The sequence below is a fragment of the Arachis ipaensis genome, chromosome B8 (assembly GCF_059453495.1).
Source record: "Arachis ipaensis isolate K30076 ecotype BB chromosome B8, ASM5945349v1, whole genome shotgun sequence".
In the NCBI taxonomy this organism is placed as follows: domain Eukaryota; kingdom Viridiplantae; phylum Streptophyta; class Magnoliopsida; order Fabales; family Fabaceae; genus Arachis; species Arachis ipaensis.
Window position 1 is genome coordinate 61,988,709 of NC_142443.1, and position 12,314 is coordinate 62,001,022.

Genomic DNA, 12,314 nt, shown 5'->3' on the forward strand with positions numbered 1-12,314 from the left:
CCCATACTTAATTGTCAGTATTTATCCATTATTCTATCCAATGATTAAAAAAATGTATCTTAACATAAAATCTTATAATAATGTGACAAAACCGCCACATACTAAAGACATCAATAGTTTTGTTCATTAGTGACAAGTCGCTCAAACTTTGAACTTAGCGCAATTAATGTCAAAAACACGTCTTATCGACCCCTTTAACTTTCCAAAATTACCCCAATGTTGACAAAGAAAAACTTATCGCGCCTCTGAAAAATGTTCAGATTTTTCAATTTTGAAATGCACGCATGTATAAGAACAAATTTGACTGATTAGCTATTGGAGCATCATGGTTCATGATAAAGAAGAATTGATGACACAAGTACTAGACGAAATCACGGAATGACTGAATTAAAATAAATTGATTAACTGGAGAAATATGGAGTAATCTACTTCAATTATCAACTATGTTTCGGTTTTCAATCAAGCAGCTTCTATAGACCGATTTACATGAATATATCATATCATTTATCAAATAAGTGGATATAATAGCTCTATTTAGGTATATATCACATGGCAAAGAGAATCTCATTCTCAACCATGATATATATATATATACTGTCTGTACTAGGCTATTTAATCACGTCTTATGTTACCAGCATTTTTGTATTAAACTATTAACTGTACTTATTTTACGTAGAACATTGATTTAAGAACGATTCTGGTATGTCTACATCTTTTATAATAAATATTGTTTTAACATCAGCATTTTTTTTAACAATTACATAAAAAAATTTATTAATTAAAAAATCATTTAAATATACGATTAATTAATAATAGTTATATTTTTATGCGAATGTCAAGAATTTCAGCATATGAATAATGTTTTTCATTTAAGAATTATGAATGATAAGCGAGACGGTATACAATTTTATATAAAGTGTGCAAAACAAACATTTCGATGAATAATCTCATCATGATTATGCATTACATAGTTGCCTGTATTGAATGATTATTACACTTAATTGCTTGTAAATATTTCTACTATTTATATTCCGTATATTTTATGGGTGTATGTGGTTGGAAGAATTATAAATAATTTCTAAAAATTTTAAGATAGAAATATCATATTTTTATGTTTGGTTCAAAATTTGAAAAGCTATTTCCAAACAAATTTGATTTCAGAGAATCAAAATATCATTTCAATTTCCACATTCTCTATGGATATATTTAATTCCATGAGAATAAAATCTGAATAATAAAATAATACTTGAACCACATCTGAGAAGAATGGCAATGTATTATTCATACAAGAAATAAAATGTAAATATATTAAGATTCAAAATCAAACCACATAACAATTCTTACAAATAAACCAGCTGAAAAGGTGTTACAAGGGAAGCAAATGGGATTGAGCAATGGAAGTACCATTTTGGCACTATTTCATCCTCTTAACTGACGTTGAGAAGTTCTACGGAAATCACAAGTCCGTTCGGCAGCGAAGCGTTAATGAAGCAATACTAGTACAGTATATCATTTACAACAACAAAACCTTATCCTACTAGTACTCTCTATGGTTTAAGTGAATGAAAAATATCTAATAAAGAACAACTAGTACAACATTTTTAATTTTCAGTATAAATCTCAAAAACCTTTTTGATGCCAGTCAGTAAGCTTGCTTCACGTTCATGCTTCCTTACCTTTAATAAAAGCTGCAAAAGAGAAATGCAGCAATAGCCAATAGATCAAAACAAGGATATAAGGATAACTGTGGTTGAATAACAGGACCAGAAGACACACTCAGTAACAAGCAATTGCACAAAGACAGAAGCTATTTACCTTTCAATAACAGGAGGATCTTAAATGTTTGTCAGTCTTTTTTGCAATTACGGCCACATTTCTTGGAGATATCATTGGGTCAAATATGGGTAACAAGTAGGCTTCCACTGTGCTATCTTGCTCTTGAAGAAACAGTAGTCTGTCAAGCAGAATCAGAGTTTCCAAAAGAGGTCCGAGAGAAGCTCTGAGTGACCAAAAGGGTCCTATAAGGTCCTGCACGTAATTGCTACATTAAGTACTTTGCAGTTCTCTCATGTTTGGATTATGGCATAAAAAATAACTAAATCAGAAGACTATAACTGATTTGGTAAAATTTTTTGGAGACCTATACTTTAAAAGCATAAGCACCTAACCTAACTTTGTTTTGGTAAATAAAAAAAATGCATTTAGCTTTGAAATTTTTGCTTTTGGAAGCACCTATGAAATACTTTTCAAAATTAGCTTATACTTTTTAAGTTAAAAAACCTAATATAGCCTTATATATTAATGAATATTTATATTTATTTTTGCAGTTTATTACATTTATATCTTTTAAAGTCATTTTAAATGTTAAAAATAATTTTACTAAACACAAGTTTTATAGTTTGTATTTATTGAAAGTCACTTATTTTTATTTATCAAACATAGTTACTACAAGTTTTGGAAACTATCTTTGAAAAGCTAGCTTTAATAAGCTATTTTTGAAAAGTCAAAACTTTACCAAACTAGGCCTATGAAAAATTTCATGCTTTTCTTGTAAAACTAGCTAACATCGAAAAGCAGTTAAAACAAGTTTTATAAAGTTTGCAGAAAAATGATTTCCTTTATAATCAAATTGTGATGCCATCCTTCTAAAAGCACAATATAAAAAATAAATAGCATTTATATATTTGAAAAAAAAAATTTGCAACTTAGAATAGCTAAACAATATTCAGTCTGTCCAAATGCGATTTTTATTTCATGCCAAATATTTCATAGATTCCATATAAATATTGTCCTAATAAATCCAACTTTAATGATAAGGTAATCCAATTAATCATACTTTTTAGACGACTGGAAACATGGAAAACAATGTGGGGGCTGGATTCATGATTTCATCTCCTGCATGCCCTATTAATCCAACTAAAGCTCCACCCAACCCAACCAACTGTTTGGCACTAACAAATCTCGTTCACACATGAAAGTTGAATGCTTACAATCCCAAAGACCTGTTTGGACTTTGGAGCTTAAACAAACTAAATGATGCCGATGTCAATATAAATAGAATATGCAAATTTAGTCATGAAACTAAGCAAGTAATAAATGAATAAGAATAACTTTTGCATCCTGCTTTTAATGAAAATTAATATTTATAATATTGAATTAACAAAATTAATAATAATAATAATAACCCCACTGGAAGGTAAAGAAAAAATGTAGTCTCTGTTTGTGAACAAAATTATGAAGTGGAAGGGTGGGAAGGAAAGGGGTGAAGACTGAAGAGTACTTCACTATAAAATTCCTTCTCTTCCCTCCGTTCTGCAAAATTAAACCCAAGCACCCTTCATGGAAAAGAAATAATAACTTTCTAGACAAAGTAATAAAACTAAGATCTACAGACCTTATAACCACAGACATTTGAACTTTTAAATAATGGAAGAAATTGAAAGTGACGTACCAAAAATGGTTCTGCTTCCTTCCATATGCCTTTAAGGTTTATATCATTTGAAAGCTTAATACCAAGATGAGACAATCCAGAGTGGCAGAAGTTCTCAAAATGTAAAAATGTGTCGCGGGATTTAGTCCCTCCACACCCAGCTTGTACTTCTATTGGAGGGGCCAAAATCTCGTCTGTAACACATTGAGAAAGGCTAAGCATGTACATCAGTGAATCCAACACCACCGCACATCACCAAACAATCACAAGGTACTTTAAAATGTGTCAAATATACTCTCATTATCAACTTTTTAAGTGTCTACTAACTACTATTGTAACTACTTCCTTGATTCACAGAGAGATGAATATCAAATATGAGTAACATGTATAATAACAAACAAAAAGGTCTCCTACAAAATGATAAAAGACAAGAATTGGACAAGAATAAACAAAACAAAGATTTCCAATTTTTGTGCATATCCATTCAAGAAATCTAGTTAAAATAGCCATTATCTTGCCAATAGCCATAAAGTAGCCAAGAAGATTACTTCATCCCCTAGTTTGAGATCATAACTTCCCATCTCTTTTCATCTCAAGTTCCTTGTTCGTCCAACTATTCAGTCATTGGGTGGAAAGTTGACAGAAAAATGGATTTTCAACAATAACAGCCATAAACTTTCAAAAGAGACTGATAAAAATACCGGTTTCAGATTCCGTGGAAACTACAGGCAGAAAATCTTGCCTCAGATGACCAGTACTTCCTTTAAGATGCAGATGGGACTCTGCAGATCTCCTTTGATGTCTCCGGCGCAGAGCCTTGCCTTTACGGCCAATTGAAGGAGTGTTCATTGTGAAATCTGGATAATATTTACAAAGAACCTGCCATCGCAAATATACATAGAGATGTCACATCTAGGTACAAGAGAAGAATGCATCGTTAATTGAATATCTTTGTCTCTTGACCAGAAATGGGTATTACACATCATACATATATGTAGTGTAGAAAATACTCAGTCCGTCCTGGAAAAGAAGAAAAGCACTCTGTCTCCATATGTTACCGATTTCACTTTAATTATTTGTCACTTCCTATTTGACAAATATAGACTCAATCACAAGATAGCCCCCATTCAATAAAAACAAAATAGTACTTCTTAACTGGATTTTGTTTCTACTTTTTTCCTAAATGCTTTCAACATCTAGCCTTAATGTCACCTTCCATCTGATCTACTTCTTAAGACTTTTACTGAACTTCTCCATACATGACAAAATTAAATTGCCTAAGGAAAGATTTTACCATCTTTTCCTCAATAGATCTTCCTATATTATGAAATGTGTACCATTCATCCAAAAGACATCCGGAAAGTAACACATAAATTAGATGACAAGACTAAGTGATAATTCAATACCATTTGAAATGCAGCACGAAAAGCATGCAACTCAAAGTTATGAATTCCAGCATGCATATCCAAGCTCCTCCATCTATCTGCACTCTAGCAAGATAAAATGCAGTTGGTGTGGTATGTTTCTCACATGAACTTAAAGTAAAAACTTAAAAGGATAAAGAAAATAGTAAATTCATAGAATTCGCCTGCAGAAAAATGACAGGAGCACAATTTTCTGTTTAGGAAGACAATGCTTATATGATTCTAAATGACCTACAACACACTTTGGTACTCCTCAGCTTAAACCATTGTTTATTCAGTTAGTCATGCATTATTATATTCCTAAATTTTAATTTGTATTGTTTTACTTGAATCATGCACTGAATTTGTGCAAGAACCTGGCTGCAGAAAGAAAAGCAGAGCCACCTCCTCATTAGGGTATGTAACTATTTTTCACAAATATGGTTATTAATCAAATAAGCTAAATGGTCTATGTTATGCATAATTATGGTCTTTATCTAATAATACCTTACATATCAATGAAATAAGTAGTGTAACACTAATTGAACCATATTCAATAACTGCACTGCATGTTCAAGATAGTGAAAGGAGAAAAGCATTAGGAGATTTCTATGCCTTTAAATGGCATCAAAACTTACAAGCCTGACTGAAGAAAGGTGTCACGATTAGCAAAACATTAGTCATTTTCTCATAACTCTGTTTCACCCTCCCTTTAGTAAGCTAGTATATAAAAAGGTGAAGAGGGGACCAAAAATATCACTTACCTGACAAGCAAGATCACGCGCATTTTTTGCAAGTGATAAACCCACAGATCTTACAGCATGACTCATTGGAAACCCAAATTCAGATTCACCATCCTTAGCACTTCCTTCAGACAATAAATTGTAACAGCAACCAAGACTAACAACAGCTTTAACATCTTGGCACTCTATGAAAGTCCTAACAAAAAAAGAATTTGGATGAATTACAACATTGCAGAATGTAAATTGTAGATTATATAATATATAATAAAAGTAACACACACAAACAATGGCAATGATATAAAACAGGCTTCTCAACTTTACATGGAGAAAATCAATGGTCACAGCGAAAAAAAGGTGGTGCTTTGATGTATGGACAAAAATTGAAATGGATCAGATATTAGTCAACTATCAGATATCTTGTTTGGACAGAAGTCCCGAAGTTGTGAGTTTTAAAGAAATTATAAATCATTTGGGTGGTTGGATTTTCTTGATTATATTTTAAAATTATTCAGGGATTGGAATGTTTGCTTCACTGACTTCTTTTATTGTCTCCTTGTAAAGTACTCTCTACCTTTCTTTCTGAAAATTATTGTTTAATCTAAAAAGAGATTCAAGGATAGTAAGAGGAAGAAACAAAGCAACTTATCCAAATTTCGAAACTAACTTCAGCATAGTCACTGAAAGGTCACCACAGGCATGAAGCCCAGCAAGAACAGTTGAAGGTTTTCTCTTTGCATTACTGGACCAACATATTTTCCCTTGATCTTTGTTTTGGTTCCCCATTGATGTGGATTGCAAAGCATCATCTACAGGCAAAGATGCTTCAACCAAAGTTTTCAATGTATCAATTGACAATACATGACATGTGATTGTCTTTGGAACATTCAAACTCCACATGCCTGATCTAGAGCAAAAAGAAAGTAAACACAAATGAATTTTCATAAAAACAACAGCAACAACAGTAATTAATGATAATAGTAGCGGTAGATATTAAAATAATAATATGGACAACTTTGACCACCTATTGAGACATCGTCAAATGCAAATCATCCTCCCAAACACAAATATTGACATATTCACATCACTTTTTTCCCCTAAACTTGTGTATTTGTCATGTGATATCCAATGGTTATGGTTGGAATTCCTAGCATGCTTATTTTACTTCATTCTGTTCCTTATCATACATTTGCCCATTTTGTACAACCTCAAGGATCTCATAGGTACCCCAAAATATAAGTGAACATTGCAGTAAATAAGGAGAACATACCCAGATTTTAACATCTGTGACACATAGTGCTTTTTAATTCGTTCTGCACGTGCATCAGTAACACTTCCATGATGAGAACATGCATCAATCGCAATGACAGGATGCTGATATTGAAAGGCAAGCACTTGTGAAAGATAACCCTATAAATAGAGCATAAAACAAACAAAATTTCCTCATTGGTATTGATGGAACTAATGGAAACAACAAAGTAGTAAATCACAGATTTGCAATTTTGAAAACGAGGGATTGCAAATGACAGAAGTAAATTATCATACCACAATCATCAATAGAGGAAGGCACAACATTGAGGCAACTAGCTCTTAAGGACTCAAAAGAAGATAAGTTCTAACCAGAGTACCATACCATGTCCCTCAACTTGCCTAGGATCAGTATCATCATCATCAACAGCCACCACCACCTTTTCCCAATAGATGGATTAACTAAGTGGATTAGACAAAGCGAAAGTATCCCATCATAAATCATGCCTATATTTTGGTCATTACACTAAAAAATCTTTAGTAACAATTTCATGTTAGTTTTTACAGGTCTCCCTCTATCTCTTGTTATTGGACTAACTTCCATGTAACATCCTAACCTTGTGCAAGCTTTTACAGACCATATCCACCCATGCACAAACCACTGAAGTTAAATTCAACTGTCTTTTCTAAGTGCTACCCGAATTCCCAAAGCCTTGTCCCACCTGCGTTCAGCATCATGCATGTAAAAAATGTAAGCAAGAGTAAATGAAGCCACACCTGACCAGCACCAACATCAATAACAGCATCAGCTCTAACATTATTGGCGACTGTGCTTACAACAGCCGAAAGTATTTCTACCTGCACAAATTAAACTCTATTTACCTGATACATTTTAAGCCAATAAATCTTTTGCTGAAAATGAAAGTGAAATGTACATTCAAAACTTTCTTATTAAAGCCTTTGGTTCAGGGGAACAACTTGCGGAATAAAGAAAGCAATACAAGAGCATGATAAACGTTGACTTACTTCATGTTTTTTCTTCACGTTCATGCCTTGAGCAAGAACAGTGTTAAGTGAAGTAATATACAGACCAGGTAATGCCTGCAAGTATAAAACATTTAAAACTGCGAATTCAAAATCCTTCAAGCAGCCATTCGGCTTGGACACAGAAAGTATATTAATTCTTCAAGTGACTTTTCTTATTATGTTCTGAAAAAACTTTCCAAGAGTATTTTGAACTTAAACAAATTGCCATGGAGCACAACAAGAGCTGTTTGCTTTGTCTTCTATTTTTATTTTAAGTTGATATCTTCATTATTAATTACAAAATTGCTAGCTTGTTTTGATCTAGTTTCCTGTTTTAAGCATTTTTTAAAGGAAATAGAGAAAACACGATTTATTATTTTATTTTTATCTATTTCCTTCAAAAAAATAATGGAAAAGAAATACATAATTTAAACATAGCATTATTTTCAGCATATCAGTGAGAACTAATGAACATAAAATTGAAACTGAAAACAAACCAACATTCCCTAAAGGCCTAAATCTGGTGTTACTAAATCCAATGAACAAACAAAAATATCAAAAGATAATCAACATGACTTAGGATTGATATAACCAAAACACCTGAAAGATTAATGCTACTTGTTACCAAGTTTCTATCAGCTCATAAATAAAGGGACAAAAACATAATCAATATGGAACTACCCCAACAGAGATTATTTCACAGTAAAAACTACCCAAGAGTCCAAGCAAAAAGTTAATTCAAATGCCATCCTTGGATTTTGTTGCATGTGATATTAATTATTAGTAAGCAATAACGAAATAGAATGTATAAACCTTGTTCAGAAAGGGTAAAGGTGAACATACTGTGTTTACATCTACTTGTTCTTGACAAAGTGCTAAAGCCCTTAACTTTAGGATAAATTGCTTCAAAGAAGCTGGCCAGTGGTCCTGCCAGAAAATTTTTTCATTAGAGAGGAATATTGGTAAACAAGCAGAACATTGGCACACAAAACTAAATAAAATAAAGAAAGATGACAATAAATGACAACCACTGTAAGAATTATAAAACACAAAATGCATAAATAACAACAACTAAACATACAATTAAGTAAAATGGTGGCAGAAATTACAGACTTAATTTAGCATATAAAAACCTGAGCTTTCCAAATAGGATTAGAAGGAATTTATTCAAATTTGGCAAGCAAGGAGGTAGACTTTTTTCCAAGGGTAAACACAAGAAGGATTCCAAAAGGAAGAAAGCACAAAAGGATGTTATCATTCAGAAAGAACTCAGACAGAAAAATCACCACTCCATGAATCCTTCTAGAGTTCTAGGACTGGAATCAAGAAACATCATAAAGACCTGGAAACCAGAGGCTAAAGTAAAGCGCGCACACACAAGATGAACTTGCCATCAAGAATAAAAACGCACAGAGACTCTGGTAGGAAATAGGAATAATTTGAGCAAGTATATAGCAAGAAGAGAGGAAAGGGCCAGAATAGGACAACTCAATTGACTTAGTTGGGTGGTAAAAATGGTTAGGGAAGACCAAAAGAGTAGAGGAAACGCTTGTAAAAAACAGAGGGACAGAGTTAATTAGGAGTATTTTGTGACGGCATTTTAGAGGGTGTCCCCCAGCGGAGAGAAATCCACTTTGGTATCACCTAGGATTCTTGATATATTGTGAAGGTGTGAAGGAATTCCCAATTCAATAGACCTATCTTCTACATTTACTGTGCTCTTTTGTATGAATCACGCACACACACTCCCAACAGAGCATGACCACCGCGGCACAATTAAGTATCTATGAAAATCATATAAAACAATGCCAAAATCTCACGAGCTGAACATCTACCACACTACAGAAAGAAATCTACAGAACCAGCAGCAATTCAAGCATTTTCGACCACCGCAGAGCGGCACTTGGTTGTCACTCAACCCTAGCTTACATATCACACTAGATATTTAGATCCCATGGCCTAACTCAGCTGAGCAAAGTTAAGTTAACCTTAAAGCTGGCAAAATCTGTTGAATCAAAAACACCTACCACTAAAAAAAAAAGCACGGATTTTTTTTCTATTATAAATAAAAAAATAAAATCCAAAAAAGCACCCTTGCTTCCTCAATGCATCAAAGGATATCTAAAGACCAAAAAAAAAGGGATTCCTTAACGCCTATTTACCTGCATTATAAGCTAGGATATTAAGCCTTCAAATCCAAAGGGATAACTCCACCAAAAGCAAAAAATGCCGCATAACTCCCATTCAATTATTCTAGTGCAATTATCTATTTATCCTACAACTTGAACCCTAAACCCCAGCTAAAAATAGAAAATTCAATTTTAAAAAAATCAAAATAAATGAGGAATGTAAGTATGTAACCAAAAAAATAACCTGCACCACTCCAGATGGTATCAAAAGAAGATTCTGAACAGGTTCTCTGCGGAGACAATCCATCCATTCCTTGTCAACATTCTCCCACAGCCTATCCTGAAATTTAACCATACCAAGTTAGCCCTGATTTTGAAAAAAAAAAATTATTTCTTTTCCCTTTCTCGAAAGAAACTGTTAGTGGTGACTGCACCGTGAAGAAATTGACGACGTGGGCATTAATTAAAGAGTTGAAAGGGGCGATGAAATCGACGATGGCGTTGATCCATGAGAGGGTGTTGCTCGCTGTGACGCATGAATATTGCGTACCACAACACTCTGCAGCTGCAGCATCAGCCATAGCTGCAAGCATGTGCCAAGAGAACGCCGTCTTCGTTTCTGTTCGTTTTTTTTTTTTTTTTTCTTTTTCTTTTTGGGTTACTAAATTTTCATTAATTAATAACTAATAATAATTTTAAAATAAAGAGTAAAGTGAGTAAGTGACCGGTTAGATTCTCGAAGATGCTGACCTTAGATTAGTTAGTTTGTGTTTGGATTATAGTTTGTAGACGGGAGTTTGCATAAAATTGATTTTGCAAACTTGATTTTGATAAAAAATAAGTTTGTGTTAAAGTGATTTATGTTTGGTAATTTTTGTATCAAAATTGATTATAGTAAAATAAATGTTGTTTAGCTTATACCATTCAAAATCACTTTTAGATAAAAAATTACTAAAATAGACCTCAACTTAAATAATTTTTTTATATTATCATATCATTCTAATTTAGATATTTAAATAGATTTTATTAATTAATTTTATAATAAAATTAATATTTACTTACTAAAATAAAAATAACATATAAAAGTAGATAAAATATATTTTTAAATAAAAATAAAACAATATAAATTTTAGATATATATATATATATAAAAGAATATTTAATCAAATATGTTATATTTTTTTTAAGTATTAACTAAGAATGTTACTTTAATATTTTTTTTACATCGTACTCTTATTCTAGTACTCTCAATAATCTTATTCTTAATATTAATTTGGAATTCAACGTTTATGATTTTATTATTATCTATGATTAATTTTTATTTAATTTATTTTTTTAATAGAATCATAATCTATGTTATAAAAAATTACACTAAAACATAGTATATGAGAATTACAATTATAACAGAGAGTACTAAAAATAATAAAAAAAATTAAATATTTATTTTATAGTAATTAAAACAAATTTGAAAATTTTTTATGATCTTTTTATATAGTATATTTTTAGTATTTTTAGTACTCTTTTTTAGTATGCTATAATTTATTATTATTATTATTATTTATAGTTAATTTTTTGTTTAATTTACTTTACCTAATAGAATTAATAAATCATATTATAAAAAGATAATAACAAACATAATACACAAAAATCACAATTATAAAAGTGTATAATATCAAATAAACAGTTGAAAAAAATAAAAATAATAAATAATAGAAAAATAGAGCTCATATAAATAGAAATAACAAGAATTTTATAAATAATATAATAACATACATGAAGGATAAAGTTGGTAAAAGATAAATAAATGGTTAGTATTCATTGCTAAAAGCTCGTTAGGAAAACGCAGAAGCTAAACATAGTTGCTTCTTGTAAACGTTGGTTTTGGTAGCAAAATCACTTCTGCGTTCATGAAAAAAAAAATTGCCAAACCAAAAGTTGAAGCTTTCAATAAGTCTAACCGTGTTTCTTCTCTTCCAACGAGTTTCCCAAACACACCCTTAATCTTTAAAGAAAAAAAATATATTAATTAGGTCCTCTAAGATAATAAATAGTGAATATGTATATCCTTTTATTAGTTAATAATGCGATATGAAATGAAAATCAAAGGTGAATCAAAATTAACACATAAAAGGTTCAAAAAGTGTGTTTTTACACTTAAGCACAAATTAGGAGACAATCATGAAACCATGCTATTTCCTTGGATAAATGTGAAAAAAGGTGATAAAATTCCCTAAATTAAGCACAAGATAAACCCTAAAAATGGGGTTTATTAAGCGGGAGACTGCCACAGCCCTTACATCCAAACCTAGGCGAGGGACTGCAACAGCCCCTACGACGG

At 31.7% G+C, this 12,314-nt stretch overlaps 1 protein-coding gene across 2 annotated transcripts; it reads right to left on the reverse strand.

Moving 5' to 3' along the window:
* Positions 1 to 1,255: 1,255 nt before the first annotated feature.
* Positions 1,256 to 10,626, reverse strand: LOC107613446 (S-adenosyl-L-methionine-dependent methyltransferases superfamily protein). 2 transcript variants are annotated; one of them, XM_016315445.3, is made up of 13 exons: positions 10,411 to 10,626; positions 10,221 to 10,316; positions 8,691 to 8,774; positions 7,848 to 7,922; positions 7,599 to 7,679; positions 6,844 to 6,983; positions 6,241 to 6,480; positions 5,598 to 5,772; positions 4,837 to 4,920; positions 4,132 to 4,309; positions 3,452 to 3,624; positions 1,816 to 2,028; positions 1,256 to 1,688 (listed from the first exon to the last, which is right to left on the reverse strand). In XM_016315445.3, the coding sequence occupies exons 1-12, from the start codon at positions 10,567 to 10,569 to the stop codon at positions 1,819 to 1,821; spliced, it is 1,695 nt and encodes a 564-aa protein (XP_016170931.1). In that variant the 5' UTR covers positions 10,570 to 10,626; the 3' UTR covers positions 1,256 to 1,688; positions 1,816 to 1,818. The 2 variants fall into 2 exon arrangements, with proteins under 2 accessions (XP_016170931.1, XP_088352924.1); XM_088496798.1 differs by having other exon boundaries at positions 6,844 to 6,947; positions 10,411 to 10,617.
* Between the last annotated feature and the right edge of the window lie 1,688 nt (positions 10,627 to 12,314).